Raw genomic sequence first — 27,047 nt, 5'->3', positions numbered from 1 at the left:
TAAAGTGGTTTGCGTCATACTCTGAGCAGCTGGACCTCCTGTGGCCAGATTCTGGTTGGTGTGTTCCGCAGAAAGCAGCATCATGGCACCTGTCCTACTGTGCGTGCTGGTTTGGACAGCGTTTGCCTGGTCTCCAACCCGCGCCCACCTCAACGAAACGTAAGTATGCACACTTAAGGCAGGTCCGTGGATCTGGGTTTATGCAGCAACGTTAGAAACACACGTAGGCAAGGCAAGGCAACTTTATTTATATAGCACTTTTCATACACAAGGCAGACTCAAAGTGCTTCACATATAAACATTGTCATACAATAAAATAAAATAATAGATAAGTAAAAGAAAAAATATGCAAAGAAATGGGTAAAATAGAAAGTTAAAAAGGCATTTTAGTATTAAAATAGAAAATAAAGGCAAAGTTAAAAAAGCTTTTTAGAAAGTGCAATGTATTTGAGATTTAGCAGAAAGCTATAGCAAACATAAAAGTCTTCAATCTTGTTTTAAAGGTGCTCAGAGTTGGGCCAAGTCTTAAATCCTCTGGGAGTTTATTCCAGCTATTTGTTGCATAGTAACTAAATACTGCTTTCCCATGTTTTGTGTTTACTCTGGGGATAATTAACAGATTGGTCTCAGAGGATCTTAGTGGTCTAGAAGGCTTATGTAGTGGAAGCATATCTGTTAAATATTTTGGGCCTAAACCATGTGGGGATTTATAGGTTAGCAACATGATTTTAAAATAAATTCTCTGACCTACAGGAAGCCAATGTAACAATTTCAGAATTGGTGTAATATGATTAAATTTTTTGGTCTTTGTTAGAACTCTAGCAGCAGCATTCTGAACAAGCTGAAGCTTCCTCAGAGTTTGTTTTGGGAGACCTGTAAGGAGACCATTGCTGTAATCAAGCTTACTAGTGATAAAGGCATGTACAAGTTTTTGTAAGTCTTCGGTGGACATGAGCCCTCTAAGTCTTGCTACATTTTTAAGGTGATAATATGCCGATTTTGTAACTGATTTGATGTGACTGTCGAAATGTAAATCTGAATCCATGATAACCCCAAGATTTCTGGCTTTGATTGAGGTTTTCAGGGACAGAGAGTGAAGGTGTTGGGTTACTTTAAGCCTTTCCGTTTTAGAACCAAATACAATTATCTCTATTTTGTCCTCATTTAGTTGAAGGAAATTTCGGCACATCCATTCTTTCACTTGCTCAATGCACTGGCACAGCAGATCCATGGGCCAATAGTCATTTGGTGATAGCGATAAATAGATTTGCGTGTCACCAGCATAGCAATGATGGTCAATATTGTTATTTTGCATGATTTGCCCTAGTGGGAGCATGTAGATGTTGAATAAAGAGGGTCCTAAGATCGAACCTTGTGGGACTCCACATGTCACGTTGGTTGATTCTGATACATAGTCGCCAATGGTAACAAAGTAGTTCCTATTTTGTAGGTAGGACCTGAACCAATTTAAGACGGTGCCTGAAAGCCCCACCCAGTTTTCTAACCTGTCCAGAAGTAATGTATGGTCTACGGTGTCGAATGCAGCACTGAGGTCAAGTAGCATTAGTATTGAGGTTTTGCCAGAGTCTTTGTAAAGACGGATGTCGTTTACAACTTTAATAAGGGCGGTCTCAGTGCTGTGCAGGGGTTGAAATCCTGATTGGACCAGTTGATGCCAGGAAGTGATTAAGTTGCTGGAGGACAACTTTCTCAATGATTTTACTTATGAAGGGTAGATTTGATATTGGTATGTAGTTGTTAATAATTGAGGCATCTAGGCTCCGCTTTTTTAAAAGGGGTTTAATAACTGCAGTTTTCAAAGCTTTTGGGAAATTGCCTGACTGGAGAGAGTTGTTAACTATCTGCAATATGTCTACTATTTTTATTTATTATGTTTATTTATTTATTTATTTATTTATTTTTTCCACAATGTCTTTTTTTTAAACGATTTATGATGACTATATGCTCTGTAAAGTGACCTTGGGTGTCTTGAAAGGCGCCTCTAAATTAAATGTATTATTATTATTATTATTACTGCTAGGCAGTCGAAAACATTCTTAAAGAGGTTGGTAGGTATAGTATCAAGGCAACAGGTGGATGGCTTTAGTTGTGTCACAGTTTCCACAAGATTTTGAGAGTCTATAACATTAAAGCATGCCATCCTTGCCACGTTACTTTTGCCTGAACAGGGTGGTAGTCCGACATTTTTGTTTGAAGTGGAGATATTGATGGCGCGTCTGATACCTTCAATTTTATCAGTATAAAAAGCTGCAAACTCATTGCATTTCTGCGTGGATGGAGATCAGGTGGAATTTGTGTTGGGAGGTTAGTCAGTCTGTCAACAGTTGCAAATAGGGTTTTTGCATTATTAGTGTTGGTTTTAATTATATCGGAGAAAAATGTTTCTCTAGCTTTTTTTAAGTCTAAATTGTAGGCACGGAGGCTCTCTTTATAGATATCATGGTGAATATGAAGTTTTGTTTTATGCCAGATGCGTTCAACCTTCCTGCATTCTTTTTTCTGTGCTGTTACAGAAGCAGCTTTTCTCCAGGGTGCCTTTTGCTTTCCAGAAATCGTTTTAACCTTATAAGGTGCAATGACATCTATGACTTTCAGAATTTTAAAATTAAAGTTTTCTACAAGATCATCAGCAGAACATGGGTTTAGAGGTGGTAGCAAGGAGATGGCCTTTTTAAAAAGTACATTAGAATCTTCATCGATATGCTGTTTTTTGACAGTGTTTGATTTTGTCTGTATGTCGGGAATAAAAGATGTGTTAAAGAAAACACAAAAGTGGTCAGACAAGGAAGGATCAGTCACAGAGAGATCAGAAACATTGAGGCCCTTTCTGATAACCAGGTCTAGAGTGTGCCCCTTACAATGAGTAGCCTCTTTCACATGTTGAGACAGTTCAAATGTGTCCAAAATGGTAAAAAGTTTTTTTGCACACTTGTCATTCAAATCATCAAGTCACCAGTTATAACTAGACAGTCAAATTCTGTGGAGATGCTAGACAATAATTCTGTGAAGTCATTGAAAAGATAACAAGATAACAATCTTTGATACTCAAGGATACAAGAAACATCACCTGTGCCACACAGCAAGGCTGCCTATTGTAGCTGAAATAGAACAGAATTGGGCAGTTTTTTACCTCTGGTTTTTGAGAGCCCTGCCAGTCCAAGCCCACAGTTTGTGGACTTGCCCCAAACTGCCAAAGATTGATACTATCAATTTGCATTCATAACATAGGTCTCTGATCCTTGTACTGATGGGCTGGTATTTGGTTATTTTGTCATAAAAGGCTATGTCCATATAGGTCAAAGACCCAACCTACCTCCATCAACAGCTCCTGCCTCCTATCTTTAGCCAGAAAAATAATATCAGGGTTGTCAGGAATGTTTTTGAACACATCATTAGTAGTGGTGAACCAATCTGCCATTACACAGGAATGTTTGTACATAGAAGCATTTGAGTGTTTTTTCCTTTACATTGCTTGCAATCAAGTCCACCAAGGGATATGCTTTTGGTTATACCAGGGTGTAAAAGTTTTGCCAGACAGAAATAACAATGAATCAAGAATAGTTGGTACAATTAATGCAAAGACCAAAAAATCTAAGCACACAAACATATCCAATAATATAGTTATATTTCATACGTAAACAATCAGTTGTAATATTAATCAGATGGGAGCATCAATGAAGAGAAATCCCGTTAATATTGACCACAGACATCACGATCCCCGCTCCTCCTCCTCTCGTCAGCATCTACGCCGTGACTGTGAGCTCCAGGGTGACCGGAGGGGCATCTGAGACGCTGTGCGCCCACGTCCTCTCCCCCCCGGAGCCGCTGGCCCTCAGGGTGACTCTGGAGGCGCAGTCCGGGAGCACCGTCATCCTGGAGGAGACGGTTTCCACGGATTACTACGGCTGCTCCACCTTTCAGGTCTGCTCCTCTAGTAGAGAAATACCAACAAATGACTTCATTATTTAAACTAATTTCAACGGAGCAGGGTTTTATCCAAAGTCCCATTCATCATCAGTAGTCTAGACCCCCCCCTACTACCCCTACTAACCACTGTAATGTAACCACTAACGCATAGATAACCAAGTTTAAGAGTAACTACAATGTTTGGGGTTCCCTGGCTCTTCAATGTTACGTTGTGTTGCGTAACGTGGTATGTGGTGGTTATATGGGTGAAGTTGTACCAGTACATGAGCCCTGTATGGGGCCGGCGTCCAGGTACTGGTGTCGGGGTCGGGGCGTCCGTCATCAGAATGTATCTCAGTGCATCGTTGTTGTACCTCAAAGCTACGTTGAGCCCTTGATGATGGGGCGGGTGGTGTTGCAGGTTCCCATTGTGACCAGCAGCACGGTGGCCACGGTCAATGTGACCATCCAGGGGGAGAGTGCCGTCATGAGCAAGGAGACCAAGGTCCTCATCGCCCCTCCAGCCTTCCTTCATCTGATCGTGACGGACAAGCCGCTCTACAAGCCTGGACAGACTGGTACACATGTGCTCACCCCGTCACAAGCCTCCAGCCTACAGGGAGAGGGAAACACTGTATTGCAGTAGTCACAAATTTGGCTCTGCATTTTTTGTTTACTGCAATAAATAGGTTGGATCAAAGCGTAGGCTTTTGGGCTTCCGTGAACCTGGAAATTATATTTGTGTTCTCTTGCTGTTGTGAAAGGAAAACCAAAAGTCTGTTTGAGCTAGTCCCCGTCCTTCATCAATACATAGATAATGCCTCTTAACCACTTCTGGCAGACTCTTATTCTTTCATATTGCTGTTCAGCCTTTCACCGTCTCCACCCACAACAACCTGAGGGGGGTGGGCATGATAAGAACTGTTGTGTATTTAACAGGAACTTTGGACCAGGATTAATCCATATCACTTAGAAACCCACTGCATCGTGTTTCATCTGAAAGGCCTTTAAGGGGAACTTTGGACCAGGATTAATCCATCACTTAGCGACCCACTACATCGTGTTTAATCTGAAATACCTTTAAGGGGGAACTTTGGATCAGGATAAATCCATATCACTTAGAGACCCACTACATCATGTTTAGTCTGAAATACCTTTAAGGGGAACTTTGGACCAGGATTAATTCCATATTGCTTATGCCCCTTTTCCACCGACAGTACCAGCTAAACTTGCCGCGACTCGGTCCGCCAAAATTAGTTATCTGGTGTCTGGTACTTTTTCAGTCTCACCTCCGTCGAGGTTCCAAGAGACCTGATCTGATCATACCGTAAACAGCCTACTGGCCACTGATTGGCCAGAGTTACGCCGCTGGCCGAATAATGATGAGCGCGACGTCCGAGCCTGACACCCGACACCCGACAACCAACACCCGGCATCTTTAAATACTAGCATCAGCGTCAAAAATAGTGATTGATTATTGAACATGGCAGGATCAGCGCGCAAGAGCACGCGTGGACCGTGACAGAGGTGGAGACACTTCTGTGCATAACCCTGTCTGATAATGTGTCGCATATATGTCGCAGTTTCGTGCCTGCGTGCTATGACGACCCGCCCACGTTAAAGAGATACTTTCGAGATGGAAACACAACGTGCCTGAAACCAAACCAAGTTGTGCCACGCTAAGTCGTGGCAAGGTGAGCTGGTACTGTTGGTGGAAAAGGGGCATTAGTGACCGTCTACATCATGTTTCATCTGAAATACCTTTTAAGGGGAACTTTGGACTAGGATTGATCCATATCACTTATGGATAAAGGGGTTTCATCTGAAATACCTCTGAGGGTTTGGTTTCCTTGAAACCAAATTGTTCTAGTTTTGATTATTGTTTTATTTGAAAATAAGGCTGTCCTTTAAATTGTTTGTGATCACCTTTGACTCATGTGCATTCTGAATGTCCACACTTGAATATATATTTGCATACACCTGAATTTATTTATTTGTAGTCCAGTTCCGGATCGTCTCCATGGACGCTGGCTTCATCCCTTTCAATGAGCTGGTACGTGATGTCCTCTTATTTACAATCCTTCATCAAACTGGAGGGCCATGAATTGTTCCTGTCAGTCAAACTGACCCCAGCCGCCCTCCAGACGGGGGGTGGAGGCTGAGCTCTCTGGTGCGCTCTCCATTACCTTCCATACTACTATTCTTTTGGTGTCATTATGGAAGGATTTCCTATTGATATGTCATATAAAAAAGGTCTTCATTGATTATAATTACTCAGCTAAAGATAATATGAAGGAAAATACTTTTGTGAGTAAAGAATAGATAATACAAATAGTATGATAAGGCCATACAAAGCTAGAAATGTATTTATGAAAATAAATATAAAATGACTAAAAACGTCCTTCCCGTTTATTTGCAGTATAAAACAGTTGAGCTTCAGGTAAGAACTCTTCAAATGTACTACATAATACATTTTTCTACATTTTGGTGTGTATATATTTCAATATATTTCAATAGTTTCATTCCAACCATTGATAAAAAAAGGTATTATGCACCACCGCAAATCCCATGGACTTTGCATAGGAGGCATATGGAGTAATCTTGGGGTTTTTAAATAATCAGTTGCATCTGTAAGTACAGCAATACCAGCTCGATTCGCAGTGATTTGGTACATGTCTCCATGTCTTTCACTTGATGCCAAGGACCCCAACAGAAACCGCATCGCGCAGTGGCTGGATAGGGCCGCCGTCAGAGGCATCCTGGACCTCTCTCACCCCATGAGTCCAGAGGCCGCCCAGGGACCCTACACCATCACCGCCTGGACGGAGAAAGGAGAGAGCACCTCTCGCTCCTTTGACATCAAGGAATACGGTCTGCCCCCGACTGCAACAAATACACACACGTGCACACACGTACTGGTACTACACAGTAAATGTTGTTTTAGAAACATTTTGAATCAGATGGATTTTATTAGGTGGTTTTTCATGCTTGGAAAATGATGCTTAGTCTTGTCCTTTCAGTTTTGCCAAAATATGCCGTCAACATTAGACTACCTAATGTCATAAATATTTTACAACAAGAAGTACCCATACAAATTTGTGGAAGGTGAGTGTCCACAATGCTGAATTCATGGAAAATGCCCTTGAGTCCCATCATGCCTGTGGTCATCATTGCTTCCTCCCACTGTTAATCCACCAATGCCTTGCGAGGCGCTCCTTCTGACAGATACACCTATGGAAAGCCTGTCCTTGGGTCCATCAAGGTGGTTGTTTGTAGAGAGGGCCAGGGCCATTTTGTACGGCGTTATCCTGTCCCGCAAGAAGACATCTGTGTGACATCACAACTGCAGGCAAGTGGCAACTAGACCTTGCAGCCTAGGGGGTTGGCTGGCAGTTATGTGACTCGTAAATACTTCCTACATGAACCCGACTTATTATAGACCTTTTTAAATATCATCCGATGCATGGGGTAGTGTTGGGGTTATTTTGGGTTAGGTAAGTCGAACATTTACAGAAATTATCACTCAAATAGAAATATTACTCCTCTTATTTGTCATTTGCCTCATATATATTAATGCTGCTTATGTGTTCTAGATCTTGATCTATTTGGTTTCAGAAGGTGTTGGCTAACCTTCACACCACTTTTTCGTTCTATCTCCCAGACGGACAGAACGGGCTGTGCAGCGCACTTCATTAGGGTATCAGAATTTGGCCCAAGAGATAAAATGTACCGGGACATGTTTGAGGTGACGGCTGAAATGGAGGAGTATGGCACTGGTAGGTTTATGAATGAAATAATTAGTTGTTTTGCAGACAAAACAAGACATTGTCAGTAGGGATGTCCGATATTGGCTTTTTTGCCGATATCCGATATGCGATATTGTCCAACTCTAAATTTTCGATTCCGATATCAGCCGATACCGATGTCGATATTTGGGTTATTTTTCCTCAAACCTAATTTAGGTAACATTACATATCTCCTGTTGTGGAATTAACACAACATGCTTAATGTTATTGTGATGCCCCACTGGATGCATTCTTGAATGCAACAAGGCTTTCCAAATGTTAACTTTGTCTGTGCAAAATAAGAAAAATACTGCAACTTAATTTAAGGGAAAAGTGCCATGTTTATTTTATTTTTTTTAATGGTCTCAGACAACAGTTTGGATTACACTCTCCTTGAGATAATCTTGACAATGCCCACAACAAATAGGGCAAACTTGACTTCACAAATGATAAAACATTGTACCTGAACAACTATGTGCAACATAGCAGTATGTTTCTTTAACTAAAACTCAATAACCTTAATTGAATAAATGCACAAATATGAGTCAATTACAATGTGCACTGTACTGCACAATTTTGAAAACATTTATTTGAGCTATAAAAAAAAATATAAAAAAATCGGTTTTAAGGCAAAAGAAATCCGATACCGATATTGACAGATATTACATTTTTATGCTAATATCAGGCCGATAATATCGGTGGGCCGATAATATCGGACATCTCTAATTGTCAGTGTTGGTGTCAAATAATGACCGTTGCCTGTATATTTTGTAGGGGTGATCATTCAAGCCAGTGGCCAAACGCCCTTCTCTGTCAATGTCAGAGAACTCACATTTGAGAATGTTGCAGATAATACTGCCTATAAGCCAGGGATCCCATTCGAGGGCAAGGTAATGGATATTGGCCATGAGCCATCAAATTAAATCAATATATATATATATATATGTATGTACTGAATGTAATTTTTTTTTATCTTTGTTTGTTTTATAAATATTTAAAACTTGTGTGTGTACGTTTCCTTCCTTGGGTTCCAGGTCAAGCTGACTGGAATAGACAGGAAGGCGGTGGGGGACGAGGTGGTATATCTATACGTGGACGTCAATGCAGCGTCGTACAACCTCACGCTTCTGACCCAAGACAACGGCATGGCTTCTTTCTCCCTGGACACCTCCCTGTGGAAGAACAGCGTGGTTCTTACGGTTTGTCCTTGTGTCTGTATGTTGTATCGTTGACTTGCGGCAAGAAGGTCCTGGGTGCAAAAGCATCTGGGTCCTGGTTTTGTATGTTCTCCACGTGTTCACATGGGTTTCCCCTGGGTGAGCCAGTAACCTCCAACACCAACACCTCTGTGGGGTCAAGGCCCTGTCAGTGGACCTCCCAGAGAAGCTGTTCAATCAGAAGATTTTTCCCAGGGGGACACTCAATGCTTTCTGTATTTAAATAACTTTTTATTTTATTTTAAAGTTGACATGTGTTTTAATATCTCCTCCTTTAGGCAAGCTCTAGACCCAAGGAAGAATGGCAGTCATTTGTGCATGGGGAACGCCTGCCTGCATACCCCTCGGCAGGACTGACCATGAGGCCGTTCTACTCTAAGAGCAAGAGCTTCGTGAAGATCTCAGCCAACGGCCACAAGAGCCTCTGTGAGGGGGAGTCCCAGGTGGGCGCCCAGTACATCATCCAGGGCGAGGAGCTTAGGCCGGGGCAGGAGGAACTGCCCTTCTACTACACCGTGAGTCAGCGTTGTAAACACTTTACACAACACTTCAACGCTTTGCTTTATTTATAAAAAAACGTGTAATTCGGGGATTTATCTCTTGTGTTAGCGCTTTCTCCCTCCCTCTTTCGATTAGGTGATGTCCAAAGGTGCAATAATGAGGCACGGGCATCTTCCAGTTGCTGTAAAAGAAGGAATCGGTAAAATATCCTTCTATAGATATTCAAATAATAATTAATTTGCCAGTCCCACTCATGAAGCTTCTCTTCCAGAGAGGACGTCTCCTATTGGCTCCACTCCCTTGCTTGATAGCGTGACGGGCGTTATGGAAACGTTTAACAACACCCCCGCACCACTCTTATGAAACACAGCCTTTCTAAAGCTGTTCAGACTTTGGCCTTTCAAATAATTCAAAACTATTTTAGAAGAATGTATCAATTATGTGCCATAACATTTATCATTTCAAATATTATTACTGCAAAGCTTTCTGAATTGTTCTTCAGTAGACCTTTTTTATATTGCTGCTACTAGCCTCTCCATGCCTTATTCTTCCCCTTCCCTCCGATCTAGTCAACAAAGGAGTGCTATCCATCCCCCTGCTTGGAAAAGCTGCCCTCAGCCCATATGCCCAAGTGGTGGTGTACACTTTGATGCCAAGTGGGGAGGTGTTGGCGGATAACATGGACTTCCCAGTGGACCAGTGCTTCGAGAATAGGGTGTGACAGGCTAAACATCAATCTGAAATGGCTGACAAAGCTTTTTGTCAAATTGAACTTCATGGAGATTTTACTGTGCCCTTTAAAGTGTGACGTTATGCTAAGACCAAACCCAATGAAAATTATTTAACATGACAATGCAAGGTGTGGTTTCTAATTGAGCATACATAAAGACAGCAATAGGAACTGATCAGAATGGCCATTAATACATGGTATTGTTACTGCAACCCTTTTTTGTGTTGCTATCTCCAGGTGAAGCTGGAGTTCTCAGCAGATCGAGAGCTGCCTGGAGGAGAGGCCTCGTTTCGCCTGGAGAGCCAGCCAGGATCCTTGTGCTCCGTCAGGGCGGTGGACCAGAGCGTCCTTCTGCTGCAGCCGGATCAGGAGCTCAGCGCTTCTTATGTACGTTCTCACACTCTTACCAAAGACATAGACTCCATCCCAGGACAACCAGTGATGATGACCCAGCTCAAAGGATGATAAATAAGGGTCAGATATTGTTTTTTCTATTTAAGGTACTATGGAAAAGCGTTTTTAGGGCAATCCCATTTCGTAAACCATGGGGTTTGCATCCAAAAGTGAACAGTAGTCTGTCAACCGTTTACTTTTCTGAACTAAGCAGCACAAGAAGCAGTTGGCTACTGTTAAGACTGCTTTAAGGCTAACAGGATATTGTTATATAACACTTAATGCAATGTTTCTTAAAGATAGTGATATGGCAACTAACTATGACAAATACAATTGTGGATTTGAGATTGATTGAATAATGGCGTCTCATTTGCATAATCATATTTTTTTTACTTTTTAACACAATCATCTGAAAAATAATCCCGTAAATCCGGTACCCCCTTTCTTTGTAATTTGGGTTTACCAGTTTTACCAGGATTTTATTTTTTCAGGTTTACTTAAGCTTCCAATATATAGAAAAACTTTCCAGGCGGACATTATGGGTCCATTTGGCAAAAATGAATGCCCAAAAACCAAGTTTCAGATATTTTTTATATAACAGGGTGGGGGGGGCACCTTTTAGGTTTTGGAGACATCCGTACTTCCGGTCTATGCTTACTTTATTTGAACACTCCCAGGATTGTAGCCCAGGCTTACATAACAAAAAAACACAAATTCATGACTGAAACCATAGTTGGCTATGACACATTTCAAAAGAAAAACAATTAATCTGAAAAGGCTATGCATTGAATACAATAAAATAAAGTATTATACGCATATAAATGTTGAGATAAATCTATTTAGTAGGGCTTTCTCTTACGTGGTCTCCATTGGAGAGCCCCATTTTAAGCCCACTGAACACGGTTCACCTCAGACTCGGGAACAGCCCTCTCTCACACATCGTCATGTCAGACTGCTGCACCTGCTCAGTCCCAACGCTCTTTTCATCCGTGGTATCTGAAGGTGTTCAACAAGCTGCCTGTGCAGAAGCTGAGTGGCTTCAGCTACCAGGTGGAGGACCGTGAGCCGAATCCCTGCTCACAGTTCGGGCAAGTGATGGAGAGATCCACCGCGAAGGACGACGTCTACAGTGTTTTTAAAGTAAGATATGAGTGATGGCATGAGGAGATACATCAATAATTATGTCAAATATATTAGTTGGACCACGATGCCTTATGCATATTGACATGTAAATTGCCCTTTTGTAATGTTATTTATATATTTTAGCAGGCCAGTGGGTGTGGGGTTTCCAAGCCACCAAGTTGAACAGATAAAACCATACAACACACAGAGCAGTTCAAAGGGGTGATTTATTTACAGGGTAAATAACTATCACCAGGGTGGGGAAAAGGGTAATCCGTATCCAGGGGCCGTCACCAGGAGGGTCCTCAAACAAAGCGGTCTGTACACAGGGGGGTAGTCAGATGGTCCAGGTAATCAATAAAGTCTCTCTCTCTCTCTCTCTCTCTCTCTCTCTCTCCCATAATCAACCCCTGATGTTAACGATATTCTTATTGATACAATTTGTTGTAACCCCCTCTCCTCCAAACATACCACTCCCCTCACTCCTCCCTGCCGTCTGCCACAATATTTATGTATCGTTCTAAATTCCTAACTGCCGATGACAAACAACATTTTCCACTTTTTTTTTTACTCACACTTTTAGGAAATTGGAATAAAACTTGTGACCAACTCTGAGGTGAAGAAACCAGCCACCTGTGTGTACCGTATGTATTACACTGATAGAGGTAGGTTCCTTGATATCGGCGGATCTTTGAGGATGTTAATCAATGTCTAATTGACATGCCTGACACTGAAAATGACCTCCATTCAAGGATATTGTTCAATGTAATGTACTCTGACACATTCTGTTTGTCAGTTCGTTATTCCGACTCATCGAGACACCGGGGAAATCGGCAGAAAATAGAAACTGTGAGAAGCTACTTCCCTGACACCTGGATCTGGGAGCTGATCCCTGTCGGGTTAGTGCTCTACTCCTGCAACCTGGATCTGCTGGGTCAGTGCTGGGATTGAATCCCTGTTGGGTTAGTGCTGGGATCTGATCCCTGGTGGGTCAGTGCTGGGATCTGATCCCTGGTGGGTCAGTGCTGGGATCTGATCCCTGTTGGGTCAGTGCTGGGATCTGATCCCTGGTGGGTCAGTGCTGGGATCTGATCCCTGGTGGGTCAGTGCTGGGATCTGATCCCTGGTGGGTTAGTCCTGGGATCTGATACCTGGTGGGTCAGTGCTGGGATCTGATCCCTGCTGGTCAGTGCTGGGATCTGATCCCTGGTGGGTCAGTGCTGGGATCTGATCCCTGTTGGGTTAGTGCTGGGATCTGATCCCTGTTGGGTTAGTGCTGGGATCTGATCCCGTTTGGTTAGTGCTGGGATCTGATCCCGTTTGGTTAGTGCTCTACTCTTCAGGTTAAAGCTCCACTAATTAGAGAACTATGTTGCTAAATTGAAATAATGGGCAGGATGTCTGCAGCAGTACGATTATTGGCCAGAGTTACAAGAATCTCTTTTAAAATGGAACCGAAACCATTTCAGTAAAAAGAACATCTCCCACCCCTCAGAAGAGCCTGGGTCCCCCAACCCATCAGGGAAGAGATGTCCTGATAGGTCATGAGCACTCCCATCAGCTTTGAGCTGTCTTAAATGGACATATGGCCTTATACTGTCAGCAAGGCCGGCCTAGTCATCTTGAAAGGATATCCTCAGTGTATTGTCATCTCTGGCTGATGGCTGTGCCGTTTCTGATAAATGACGGTGGTTAAATGAGCGGTTGAATCTCACCCACACCCCCTTAACACACTGGAGGTCCCTATTTGACGTGGTGACCCTCTCCATCTGCAGAGACAGCGGGTCGGTGAGCGTGGTGAAGACGCTCCCTGACACCATCACCAGCTGGCGGGCCCAGGCCTTCTGCACCTCCTCCTCCCTGGGCTTCGGCCTGTCCCGGGACACGGCGCTGGTGGCCTTCCAGCCCTTCTTCGTCAGCCTGACGCTGCCCTACTCGGTGGTCCGAGGGGAGGTGTTCACGCTCAGAGCCACCGTCTTCAACTACCTCCCTAGCTGCATCATGGTGGGCCTCTCCGTGCTGCGTGTCCCCCGGCCGGTGGGCTGAGGGGAGACGAGGACGCTCTCCATTCATTAGAAGCTACTCAGAAAGGAAGAGATCCTTTTTACACCTCTTGCATCCAAGAATTTCAACGCATTGTGTATAGTATCATGTAGTGTAGTATAGTACTATGAAGTATAGGATGTAGTGTAGTTTGTAGTATAGTATGTAGCATAGTATGTAGTATAGTATGCAGTATAGTATTAAGTTGTGTGGTATGAAGTATGGGATATAGTGTAGTATACTGTAGTGTGGGATATAGTATGTAGCATTGTATGCAGTATAGTATTATGCAGTCTAGTTTGTAGTATAGTATGCAGTATAGCATTATGTAGTCTAGTTTGTAGTATAGTATGCAGTTTAGCATTATGTAGTATAGTATGCTGTGTAGCATTATGTAGTCTAGTTTGTAGTATAGGATGCAGTCTAGTTTGTAGTATAGCATGCAGTCTGGTTTGTAGTATAGGATGCAGTCTAGTTTGTAGTATAGGATGCAGTCTAGTTTGTAGTATAGGATGCAGTCTAGTTTGTAGTATAGGATGCAGTCTAGTTTGTAGTATAGGATGCATTATGTAGTATGTGTGTTGACTCTGCGCTCCCTCTCTGCAGGTCAGGGTCCAGCTGAGCAACTCGTCCCACTTCTCCCTCAGAGAGTGTGCGGACTGCCAGTACACCATGTGTGTGTGTGCAGAGGAGAGCAGGGTTTTCCAGTGGGAGGTCAGCCCCTCCTCCCTTGGTAGGACCTAATGACCTGCTCCTTATGCCCTTCACACCACAGGAAACTCTCCTCCTTCATGGAAGGACAATCATATCAATACAATACAATTAATTGATCCCAGTCCCGAAGAGTAGCGGCAGCAGCTCTTAAAATGAATCTCTTTTTATTTTCTCTCCATTTCAGTTCTGAGTGCGCTCCGTTCCTCGCTGTAAATGTCAGAAGTCTTCTTCACTGTAACGTCACAGGCCCATTCGCACAATGTAGATAAATCACAGGAAAGGATCTGCCACTGCGTCTCTGAAGAACATCCCCAGTCTGAAGAACATCCCTCGTGGCTTCACTAAATATCCGTCACCAATAACATTTGTAAAAATCACTTCCGTGTACTAATTCTACTGAAGGGCGTAGAGCAGGGATGGGCAACTTTCATGATAAAGAGGGCCACATTTTTCGTCATAACCATCGGAGGGCCACATGACTGCACACTTTAACTAAACGTGAGCTGAGAGAAGCTACACAATTTTGAATTTGGTAGATATGATTTCCTGTATTCTGGTGCATTTTGGGGATGGCCACTACCTAAAAAATCATCCAGAATCATAACCTGGATGATGTTATCATAACCTGGATGATGTTAATTGAACCAACATACATTAATTTCATGTTTTCCATGCTCAAACAGCCACATGAATGTTCAGTATTTTTATCAGTGCAAAGGGCTCACATACATCATCATTCAATGAAGTCATAAAACTCAAAAACCGTGGCCCAACATTAAGTGCAACAACTCAATGAACTCAAACCCAACACGCAGTTGTAGTAGTTGTAGTGGCGACTTAACTGGATATCTTTAATGACTGATATCGCTTCAAACTAGACGCATGGGTTTGCCTTCGAATTCTATGAATTCTTCTCATCTTTCTTGACCGAGTTTTCTGTAAGTCGATCAATTATTATTATTCTATTTTTATTTATTTTTTATTATGTGCGGGCCTGACTGAGTGAGGATGCGGGCCGCACTGAGTGAGGATGCATGCGGCCCGCGGGCCGCCAGTTGCCCATCCCTGGCGTAGAGCAACGACAGCACTATAGCACTTTGGTCTTTGTGATGAGAGGACTCTCACATAGCAGTTTTCACTGAGCCTGATCATGATGGTAGACGATCTTTCCGCGCATTGTGCAGCTGATTAACAAAGTGCTTTGGATTTTAATATGGTTGAGGAGGGCATTATATTGGTACTGGAGCATGCGCCTGATTTAAGTGTCTAGGGAGAGCAGTTGGCGATGGAGATAATCCTCACTTTTTGCCAAGTTCCATTATCATGAACTGTCATTTTGAAAGATGTGAAACAGCGGTGACTTCACTGAGTCAATCTGCTGCAGCATGTCTGCTATAGTGAGGAGGCTACTCTAACTCTACTATAGTGAGGAGGCTACTCTAACTCCACTATAGTGAGGAGGCCATTCTAACTCCACTATAGTGAGGAGGCCATTCTAACTCTACTATAGTGAGGAGCCCATTCTAACTCTACTATAGTGAGGAGGCCATTCTAACTCCACTATAGTGAGGAGGCCATTCTAACTCCACTGTAGTGAGGAGGCCATTCTAACTCTGCCATAGTGAGGAGGCCATTCTATCTCCACTTGTGATGATATCGCTTCAAACTAGACGCATGGGTTTGCCTTCGAATTCTATGAATTCTTCTCATCTTTCTTGACCGAGTTTTCTGTAACTCGATCAATTATTATTATTCTATTTTTATTTATTTTTTATTATGTGTGGGCCTGACTGAGTGAGGATGCGGGCCGCACTGAGTGAGGAGGCCATTCTAACTCCACTATAGTGAGGAGGCCATTTTAACTCTACTGTAGTGAGGAGGCCATTCTAACTCCACTATAGTGAGGAGGCCATTCTAACTCTACTATAGTGAGGAGGCCATTCTAACTCCACTATAGTGAGGAGGCCATTCTAACTCCACTATAGTGAGGAGGCCATTCTAACTCCACTATAGTGAGGAGGCCATTCTAACTCTACTATAGTGAGGAGGCCATTCTAACTCCACTATAGTGAGGAGGCCATTCTAACTCCACTATAGTGAGGAGGCCATTCTAACTCCACTATAGTGAGGAGGCCATTCTAACTCTACTATAGTGAGGAGGCCATTCTAACTCCACTATAGTGAGGAGGCCTTTCTAACTCCACTATAGTGAGGAGGCCATTCTAACTCTGCCATAGTGAGGAGGCTATTCTAAAAGTGGAGGCAGTGCCGCTGCCAGAGACGGCCCACCTCCTCTCCTGTCAGTGAACCAGCGATGGCCTGCCATCCCACATCAGCAGTGATGACACTCTCTCTCTCTCTCTCTCTCTCTCTCTCTCTCTCTCTCTCTCTCTCTCTCTCTCTCTCTCTCTCTCTCTCTCTCTCTTCCCCCCCCGTTCCTTTGAAAAATGCTAACCGTCGCAAGTCAGGTAGTCCCTCTGACGAAACAGCCAGAAACCTCTCCCTGAGGGAGGAGTGTGAGAGGCACCTCTCTTTGTTTTGATTTGAGGGCTTTGGTAATGTTGAGGAGGGGAGAGATGTTACAGTCATGTTAATGAGGTGGATGTGTGGGGGGGTCAAGTCTAAGACGGATGGAGAAAGCCTTGTGAACACAAATCAAGTGACGAGGGTGCAAATAAAAAGGTTGATCGATTAGCAATGTGTGTGTGTTTAGGGGAGGTGACCCTGGAGGTCCGGGCCGAGGCGCTGCACACGGAGCAGCTGTGTGGGAACGAGGTGGCGCCCCCGCCCACGGTGGGCCGGGTGGACACAGTGGTGCGCAAACTACTGGTGGAGGTGAGGTTCACGCTCATGGATGGCACACACACACGTTGCCCACCTCGTAATCTGCCCCACACGGGTCCTCACATGTGTAAAAGAAAAGCCAACAACTCTTTAAGTCCCAACATGTTGTCGCTCTGTGTTAATCCTAAATCTTCTATTTTCTGTGTTAATCATAAAGGTCTTGAAACGCTCAAGCTAAACCTAGATGATGTTCCCACACAGAAAGCAGTGATAATGTTCAGTGAACCATCAGGTCAAAGCCCTGCTAGAGGACTCAATGGGCCGGTTCTGAAGGACCATAGAGACCCCAGAGCAACATGATGGGGGTTGTACACTAGAGTTGACTTAATTGTGTTTTTAGCATTCTAGGAATAAAGCAGATGTTAATCCTCATAGTGAAAGTGTGCCGTTCTTCTCCCTTCCAGGCAGAAGGCACCCCAGTGGCTGTTACCCACAATGCACTCCTCTGTCCTGGAGGTCAGTCATCCCTCAGTTGGTTCCCATTTGTTTACTCAACCTACTTTGGGTTTCCTCACTGAAAAAGGGTCAACAACTCTATGTTAAGGACTACAGCGGCAAGACTGGTCCAGGGTCATTCTACAACACATGCAGCCTGAAGCAGGGCCAGGCTGCCAGGGCAGCAGGAACCAAAAGGGATACGGTTCAAATACATGACAAATAGTAACTAGAGACCACAATGACCAAGGGCCATGAAACATACAACCAACTGACAAGGGACAAAGGAAGGGAACTTGTTTATATGGGGGAGACTGATCGGGGAATGAGGTGCAGGGGGGAAGATAGGACAGGGAAGCTCGGGTGAAGGACATCTGGTGGAGAGGTGGAGAAGACAAACGAAATCACATAAATACAGAGTCAGACTGACCAGCGAAGCAAGCCCAAATATTGCGAGCTCATCTCCAGTTTTTCCTTGAGATATTAATTATGATATATTATTATTATATAGACAGAACCAACACCAGACCTAAGGGTTAAATAGAATAGGCTCTAAATGTGCAAGGCTACCAATATGTTATCCTTTACATTTTACCAACATTGATCTATTAAATGCTCAAAGGACTGTTAATAACAATAATATTATTCTATATTTATATAGTTCTAAATATATGAAGACCATGACAATCCAGAGATTTTTAAACCGATCCATAAGTATTCATCATTGCGTGGATTTGAATGTCTGATTACAGATAACTGTTCATTTAAAATGGATGATTTTGTACATTTTCGACACGCCCCACAAAGATAAATGACTGGATGAACACCGTACAAATAGACACACAATGTCTACCGTAACTTGCGTCATTATTACAATAATTAATCATTTTTACATTAGTAAATCATTATTTCTTTAGATAATTTACAATGCTCCCTACTAATTTATTTTAAACGATGTAGACGATGGATTGATGGAAGTCAATCGTACCTTGTAACATTTTCTCTCTTCATTAGTTTGTTTTTTTATTCTCCAGCAGAGAAGCCAGCAGAGAAGAACATCTCTCTCCTGCTGCCAGACCTGTTTGTGGCTGGTTCTGCCAGGGCCTCTTTCTCTGTGTTGGGTCAGTACCTTAAATATATCCAACAAGGGTTTAATAATGCAATCATAGTCTAGAATTATGGAAAATTGTTAATAAAGCAATTAAAAAATAATTAGAATTAAATAAATATATATTTGTTTTAATATTTGAAGAGGGTACATTTGTTTTTTGTATTTTGTTACATCTCCCATATAAAGTACATCTGACGTCAACGTGTGTGTGTGTGTGTGTGTGTGTGTGTGTGTGTGTGTGTGTGTGTGTGTGTGTGTGTGTGTGTGTGTGTGTGTGTGTGTGTGTGTGTGTGTGTGTGTGTGTGTGTGTGTGTGTGTGTGTGTTGTGCTGGCCAGGGGACCTGATGGGCCGGGCCATGAAGAACCTGGACAAACTGCTGGCCATGCCGTACGGCTGCGGGGAGCAGAACATGATCCTGTTCGCCCCAAACATCTACATCCTCAACTACCTGACCAGCACCGCACAGCTGACACACGCCATCAAGGAGCGGGCCACGCGCTTCCTGGAGAGCGGTGAGGCCTGCAGAGAGCACCAGACAGCACTATCATCACCCAACATCATACACAGTCCCACCAGAAGGTCTCCACTCTGAAACGCTCGTGGTGGGGCCAGTGTTCAGCAGATCTCACCATGCGCTCCATGTCAACGTTCCCTTACTCAGAGGGGAGGGGCTCAAAGCTCCGAGTGTGTGAGCTGAATTCAGACCAGCTTCGAGGTCACGTGACACAGCCCCCTAGTGGCTCAGCTAGGACACACATCGGGGGACCGGGGGCGGTCCCCAGCATACATCGCCTCAAAAGTCACTGCTTGCTACTGCTTTTGGGTTTGTCTTTTTGGGCAAAAACCTGAGGGAGAGACTTATTGATGGAGAGGTTAAGAAATAAAAACCTAGTTTAGAAAACAACTGGGCAGAGCGCAGAGCAGCCATAGGAATCACAAATTAAATTATAATTTAGATATGTTTTTGCATGTATCAAATGCAAATCTACAATCTGTGCATCCTATGCATTCATGTGCAGGCTACCAGAGAGAGCTCACCTACCGGCATGACGATGGCTCCTACAGTGCTTTTGGCAAGAGCGACGCGTCTGGAAACACCTGGTGAGTATGTCAGCTGGGGCTTCTCTTCGTAGTTGGCATGGTAACCGGGTAGGCCATCACGCCATGTACATGGGTTTCCTTCTGGTACAGGGCACATTTAAAAAAAAATCCCTTAAAAGGTCCCTATTGTGCCACCAGTTCAGGTGCGTACATGGGGCCCTTCATAAGCTGGTAAGACACCCTGGGAGGGAATGCAGAAAGAGGGAACCCTCCTTCCAGGGATGGGTAGGAGTGCAATGACTGCCACAATAATGGTCAAGTGCAATGCTAGCAAAACAGGAAAGAGGTTGGTGTAGAGGTGCTGGAAGCCAGGCGTCTCTGCATGATCCTACACACTGAAACATAAAAGTGCATTGAGCCCCACCCCTCTTACCATTACCTTCTTAATGAGTCGTTTGTGGCGCTTGTGCGTCATTCTCTGTCCCAGGCTGACTGCCTTTGTGATGAAGTCGTTTGGCGGCGCCAAGCCCTACATCTTCATCGACCCCAAACTAATCGTGGACTCCAGAACCTGGCTGCTCAGCCACCGGCGGCAAGATGGATGCATCACATCAGTTGGAAAACTGTTTCACAACGGCATGAAGGTAACTTGGATCAATCCAAAGGAGCCATACGGCAGCAAATGTATTCAGGAGCTTCATATGACCCACAGTTGCTCCCCTCAGACGTGCTATAAGGGTGTGGTACCTGTCCTCCCAGCTGTGGTAAAATAGCATTTTGAAATTTATTGTAACTCATGATGCACACTTAGAATAAATAACAGAGACATGCTTTTGAAATCTAGTCCAAAGACGATGTAAATACCTGACAGCCGTGTGTCTGAAGAATGTTACACTTGTATCCTCAGGGCTAGTTCTGCTACAAGGTATTATGTCTAGTGCTAACAGCAGTGGAGATGGAACTCAGACATAATGACATCTGGGCCAGATGTCTGATATCACATTGCCTTGTAACTGTTTTTCATTTCAGATGTTTGTGGGTCAGTAAAAAAGAGAACTGTACTAAAGTACTACATTTTTATTTTTATTTAGGAAAATAAAAATGGACTTTTCTTTTCAAAGTTGAGTAGATCAAAAGTCAAAAGGAATGTGATTTTCAGATCAAATCCAGAATTCCAGATTCATCATGCGTATCTGTAGTTAACGACTTAGCATGATCCGTAAATACCCGAGTGAATTGGGGAGGATTTGAGGGCATCTACTGTCTGAAGGACATGAAGATTTGTTCCTTTCCAAGTATCCTAGAGGATGTGTGTTTGCGTCCAGCTGGAGCTCAGCAGGCCTATCTCTACACCTCTGTACCCTACCCGTGCCCCAGTGGTTCAGTGTCAGGTGACAATAATGAGCCTAGAAACTCTGGGCTTATTCCCTCCATCGCCATAGTGCCAGCGACTTCCCACTCAGTCAAGGAGGCGTGGTCCTTTTTCTTTTCTTGTGCTTACTACGTGCTTTGGTGCAGCCTGAGCTCATTCCATCCTGTTCCCCCAGGGCGGGGTGAGCGACGACGTGTCTCTGACCGCCTACATCACGGCTGCACTGCTGGAGCTGGATGCCGTGAGTGCCCCTGCCCCATGTTAACACCATGAGCTATGAGCTATATATGTAGAAACACCATGAGCTATGAGCTATATATGTAGAAACACCATGAGCTATGAGCTATATATGTAGAAACACCATGAGCTATGAGCTATATATGTAGAAACACCATGAGCTATGAGCTATATATGTAGAAACACCATGAGCTATGAGCTATATATGTAGAAACACCATGAGCTATGAGCTATATATGTAGAAACACCATGAGCTATGAGCTATATATGTAGAAACACCTTGAGCTATGAGCTATATATGTAGAAACACCATGAGCTATGAGCTATATATGTAGAAACACCATGAGCTATGAGCTATACATGTAGAAACACCATGAGCTATGAAACACCATGAGCTATTTGCTGTACATGTATAGAAACACCTTGAGCTATACATATATAGAAACACCTTGAGATATATATATATATATATATATATATATATATATATATATATATATATATATATTAGTGGTTGGGCGTTAACGCAAAACCTTTATCGGGCGATAAAAAAAATATCGCCGTTAATCTATTTTCAAACACTTCCTTGTTCGGACCCATCATGTGACTGAACTAACCAGGAGCTAGAATTTAGAATGAGGTAAACGTGAGGGAATCAGAGGCAGATTCAACAGATTATCCTTACTGTGTTAAATATGTAAGTAATAATTGTGTAACATAAATATATAAATGATTAACTGATTGTAAGTACATTTCTAGCAAATTAACTCCAATATAAATTATATAAATTTATTCTACAACTTTCAAATATTTAACTTCTAAACCTTACATTATTATGGATAATTACACGGCTCTTCTCAATGCTGTAGACTGCTCTTCACAACTTCCGGCGGTGAATTATATTTGATAATTCACCGTTGCCAAGTACAATTGACAGCTGTCAAGGTAAACGAAAGGATTTTATAAAAGAAATACTGTCTGTCACCACATGAGCTCTATATCTCGCTCTCTAGCTTATGTTGTGCAAGATGGTATCGATATAAATATATATATATAGAGATATTTATTTATACCGTCTGTCTGGTGTGTATGTGTGCCCATATAGATACAGTATATAGCTGATTCCCTTGTTCCCTGGTGTGCCCATTGCAGGCAGACCCCATGGTGTCGGGGTGCCTGCAGTGCCTGAGAGTGGCGGTAGCGGGAAAGCTGGAGAACATGTACACCACAGCCCTCCTCTCCTACACCTTCACCCTGGCAGGGGACCAGCAGACCAGGGCCGCGCTCCTCACCGCTCTCCACCAGCGCTCCGTCACAGACGGTAGCTGCATCTCTGTTCAGCTTGCCCACGCATGAAGTAGCCTGACCGCAGACGTTTTGACGAGAACATTGATTAGATCAGGGTCTAGACTAGATCATCCATAGGCACTCTACTTTTTCAATATTTGCAGGGCACGCACTCATTTAAAGAAATAATGGGGATCAGATGTATCCTGTATATATGTTAAAGACAGTATTTAAGCCAGGCATGACTGTTTTCAATACATGTGGCTTTATATTCAAGTAATAAAGATAAACTTAGAACTACTGCAGTAGTTCAAGTGTAGTTCTCCCAAAAGCCCCTCACTATCTCTGCTCTTCTAGGGGGCACGCGCCACTGGAAGCGGGCGGAGGCCTCTGAGGCGGTTCTGGACTCCCTGGAGGTTGAGATGACGGCCTACGTACTGCTTGCGGTTCTCTCCGGACCCCCGGTGCCGGGCTTCGACCTAGACTATGCCTCCAGCATCACACGCTGGCTCATCCAACAGCAGAACCCCTACGGCGGCTTCGCCTCTACGCAGGTCGGAGGACACACACCAATGTACACTGTGTGATACTAAATGGCCCCCAGCATTAAAGTCCACCCACACACGCAAGCTTTCACGTTCCAGAATCTCATTCAATCTGTCCTGTCTAACCACAGTTTGATTTTAAATGAACTGAGGAGATGTGTGGTTGTGACGCCCGGTGCAACGTGTAAACCCCGTTGGACCCCGACAGGACACGGTGGTGGCCCTCCAGGCCCTGGCCCGCTACGGCGCTGCCACCTACAGCTCGGAGGGCGCCTGCGTGGTGGGGCTGAGCTCGCTGGGCGGGGCCAGCTGGCAGTTCACCGTGGACCAGAGCACCCGGCTGCTGTACCAGGAGCAGGCGCTGGACCGCCTGCCCGGGGACTACCGCATCACGGCCCAGGGGCAGGGCTGTGTCCAGGCACAGGTGGGACCCCCAGGGGCAGGACTATGTACAGGCACCGGGCTGTGTCCGGGACCAGGGCTGTGTCCGGGACCAGGGCTGTGTCCGGGACCAGGGCTGTGTCCCGGACCAGGGCTGTGTCCCGGACCAGGGCTGTGTCCGGGACCAGGGGTGGAGGAGGAAGGAGGGGTTTCCAAGAAGCCAAGAAGGGGTTCCCACCTCATGGGTTGACACTAGTCACTGAAGCCTGAGCGTCTGTCTTGGTTGCCCCATGACACATCTCTGGTCAACTGCCGCTTTATGGGTGCCAGGCAGCAGCTCTTATTATTTGTGTTCATCCATTGGAAGGTATAAAGGCTTTCCTTGTATAAAGTCTTAACTTAGAATAGCATTCATTAATAGTCCTTAATATATGTCAACCATGGTCTAAAAGATAGGCATGTTGAAAGTCTTCTTCGAGAACTTCTACAATTCTATAAATTTAGTAATAATGGTCTGTGTATAAATATTTTGTATCGAACTTCCCAACTTTCCTTAATACATAGATGAGCTAGTATAGCCTTTGATTTCATGGTTCCTACAAACGCATAGAAACTGTTTGATACTAATAATTAACTGGTAGTTCAGTTTCAGCCTTAAAATATATATTGGCATATGGAGAGATTTTTGGACTAAGCTCCTGGTTTTTGTTTTTGTATGGTGACGGTTCCCCCAAGATCGGGGTAAGCCCCCGATTCAATATTCCTGGAGGGGGATGGCACTTAAAATCTAATTCAACAAGTAATTCCACCCCGATGTTGGTTCACCTTGTTGTCACCAACCAGATCGCCATGCGTTACAACATCCCCCCTCCTGGTGACTTCAGTTCCTTCCACATCGCCGCAACAACGACCGCTGTGTGTAACAGCACCCGGCCCACACTGACCATCAGAGTGGACCTCAGGTAAGGTTATGGCAAAAGGCCAGACTGTTGAGAGAGGGGTGGTGGAGACCTCAGCAGATAGACCACAACGATACCTACCAGATAGACGGGGGAACCGACTGTGTGCTGTCACTGGCTTAGTGAATGTACAGTATGCAACCATTAGATCCACCAACAACAGAACATCAAACACAACTTGAGTCTAGGAATGAATTCTAGACTAAAGGGTACACTGTGGACTTAACCAGTACATTTTTTAATGAGACACACTGATTTTTTGTTTTGTAACTAAAATCTCCAGTCCTAAAGGTTCCATAGCCCTGTATAGATGGCAAGCAAACCAAACCCCTAAAACAACTTATCTTAGATGAAATGGGATCTAGTGGACTACATCATAATGCAATGGTTTGATCCTTGTTCAAATCTCCATTCAAATTCAGATGTTTATATGGACTCAAATTGCTCGTACAAAGAACTTTTTAAGATGTTGCTCGTTGGCTCAGAAGACCTCAAATTCTGTGTTGGGTTTCCTTTAAGACAGTCTTCTGGAAGGTGAACTTGTTAACTGAATGGCCATCTGAGAAGGTTTTCTGCCCGTGTTGCTCAGGTACCAAGGTAGGAGAGAGGAGACCAACATGGTGATCATCAACCTCAAGCTCCTGTCAGGCTATGGCCTTCAGCAGAGCACTCTGCAGGAGGTGAGTTTAGATGCAATGGTCTGTGTGTAGCCCTTTAAGTGAGTTTAGATGTACTGGTCTGTGTGTAGCCCTTTAAGTGAGTTTAGATGCACTGGTCTGTGTGTAGCCCTTTAAGTGAGTTTAGATGCACTGGTCTGTGTGTAGCTCTTTAAGTGAGTTTAGATGCACTGGTCTGTGTGTAGCCCTTTAAGTGAGTTTAGATGCACTGGTCTGTTTGTAGCCCTTTAAGTGAGTTTAGTTGCACTTCTCTGTTCTGTGTGTAGCCCTTTAATTGAGTTAAGATGCACTGGTCTGTGTGTAGCCCTTTAAGTGAGTTTAGATGCACTTCTCTGTTCTGTGTGTAGCCATTTAAGTGAGTTTAGATGCGCTGCTCTGTTTTGTATTCATATTTCTTTTTCAACACGAAGACGGTTGTCAGCAACGTTCTGTGTTCTTCCCTCTCAGCTGAAGAGAGAGAGCAGTGTGAAGCGTGTGGACTTTGAAGAGGGCTACATCAACATCTACCTCGACGGCGTACGTACCAGGGGAGCCCTGTTCCCATCATGCTTGTGTTTACATTCCTGTGCTCCTCCCCTCACTGTTCTTCTGTGTGCAGCTGAAGAAGGAGGTGTTGAGGAGCTACAGCGTGACCCTGGAGGAGGAGGAGGCCGTCAGGAACCTGAGGCCGGCCGTGGTGAAGGTGTACGACTACTACCAGACAAGTATGACCCCCCTGCAGGCCCACTTCTTAGGACTCGTGTGAGGAGGAGTTAGGAGGAGTGCTCTTCATTTGATTGTCCTTTGTGTTGTTTCCAAGGTGACGAGGCAGTGGCAGACTACTCCTCCCCTTGTGCGGAGCGTAAGTACACCCAGTTTAACCACGCCCAGCTGAAGCTTGCCAAGGTCCCTGCCTAATGTGTACATCGCATTACAGCTTGCTGTTTTGTTATTAATTATAGTGTAGATCCTGCTGTGCCTCTTTTAGGTTTTTAAGCAAAAACTAAAAACCAAAAATACTTTAATTACAACTTGAGAATTGCAAATAATAACCTTCTTTAATCTTGTAGGTGATGATGTGAATGATCTACTATTGGAACGATCGGAGCCACCAACAAGAAGCACATCAATCAAATTAAAGCCGGACTAATGGTTGTGCTAAATTGTTAATTGTAGCCAGTGAATTCTTTGAATGACAAAAGATGAGATTTAATTTCAACATATACACTTAAAAAAGGGGAAATTGCCAAGATGACATGCATTCAAGAAAGCCAATGTTTATTCAATTACAATTCTGTCTTTTAATCGATAAAGATAATCCATAGGTTCCATTGGCGTGACAGTGAGCTATGAAACATGGTACCGTAAACACAATAATGGTCTTACAGTCGACTGGGATTGAATGGATCCGAACGACGGAAACAAACCAGTATTACAAAACAGCTTAGGTAGAAGTTTGTCTGCACAGGCTGGGTGATTACAGGTGAATTGTGATTGTGATTTCATGTAGTGCGCCTTGCTCTACATTTTATTCTGTTTCTAACAAATATTATATTAATTGATCACTACCATAGTTTAAATTTCGCCACAATAAATTCTTTAAATGACAAAATACAAATATCTGTTTCCCTCGTACAACACCGTTTGATTTTCAATGGAACCCATCTACGTTCCCCTATCAATAGAACCCACCCTGCACTTTAAACACCTTATTTTGCTTCAAATAAAGACATGCCTTTCTCTACA

At 43.8% G+C, this 27,047-nt stretch overlaps 1 protein-coding gene across 3 annotated transcripts; it reads left to right on the top strand.

Moving 5' to 3' along the window:
* Positions 1 to 27,047, top strand: LOC115561309 (alpha-2-macroglobulin). 3 transcript variants are annotated; one of them, XM_030381267.1, is made up of 36 exons: positions 1 to 159; positions 3,762 to 3,942; positions 4,349 to 4,505; positions 5,928 to 5,980; positions 6,347 to 6,367; positions 6,630 to 6,798; positions 6,948 to 7,032; positions 7,153 to 7,276; positions 7,589 to 7,703; positions 8,487 to 8,602; positions 8,747 to 8,911; positions 9,208 to 9,444; positions 9,566 to 9,629; positions 10,000 to 10,145; positions 10,398 to 10,547; positions 11,556 to 11,693; positions 12,259 to 12,340; positions 12,472 to 12,574; positions 13,451 to 13,679; positions 14,325 to 14,451; positions 17,146 to 17,267; positions 17,681 to 17,732; positions 18,749 to 18,832; positions 19,159 to 19,335; positions 19,843 to 19,924; positions 20,352 to 20,508; positions 21,412 to 21,477; positions 22,626 to 22,794; positions 23,118 to 23,314; positions 23,514 to 23,729; positions 24,530 to 24,648; positions 25,235 to 25,325; positions 25,770 to 25,838; positions 25,921 to 26,026; positions 26,122 to 26,163; positions 26,372 to 27,047. In XM_030381267.1, exons 1-36 carry the CDS (start codon positions 83 to 85, stop codon positions 26,449 to 26,451), a joined length of 4,368 nt encoding a protein of 1,455 aa, XP_030237127.1. In that variant the 5' UTR covers positions 1 to 82; the 3' UTR covers positions 26,452 to 27,047. The 3 variants fall into 3 exon arrangements, with proteins under 3 accessions (XP_030237127.1, XP_030237125.1, XP_030237126.1); XM_030381265.1 differs by having other exon boundaries at positions 18,746 to 18,832; XM_030381266.1 differs by lacking the exons at positions 1 to 159; positions 3,762 to 3,942; positions 4,349 to 4,505; ... (4 more) ...; positions 7,153 to 7,276; positions 8,487 to 8,602 and having other exon boundaries at positions 7,680 to 7,703; positions 18,746 to 18,832.

This window comes from Gadus morhua, chromosome 16 (assembly GCF_902167405.1).
Source record: "Gadus morhua chromosome 16, gadMor3.0, whole genome shotgun sequence".
NCBI classification, from domain to species: domain Eukaryota; kingdom Metazoa; phylum Chordata; class Actinopteri; order Gadiformes; family Gadidae; genus Gadus; species Gadus morhua.
This window is presented reverse-complemented; position numbering and strand designations above follow the sequence as displayed.

What these genes read in the sequence shown, in the direction of transcription:
- LOC115561309 (XM_030381265.1), top strand. Translation starts at nt 83, where the DNA reads ATGGCACCTGTCCTACTGTGCGTGCTGGTTTGGACAGCGTTTGCCTGG. An exon ending in CACTGCTGGAGCTGGATGCC is followed by an intron (nt 21,478 to 22,625) that starts GTGAGTGCCCCT and finishes TGCCCATTGCAG; the next exon opens with GCAGACCCCATGGTGTCGGG. An exon ending in CCAGCGCTCCGTCACAGACG is followed by an intron (nt 22,795 to 23,117) that starts GTAGCTGCATCT and finishes CTGCTCTTCTAG; the next exon opens with GGGGCACGCGCCACTGGAAG.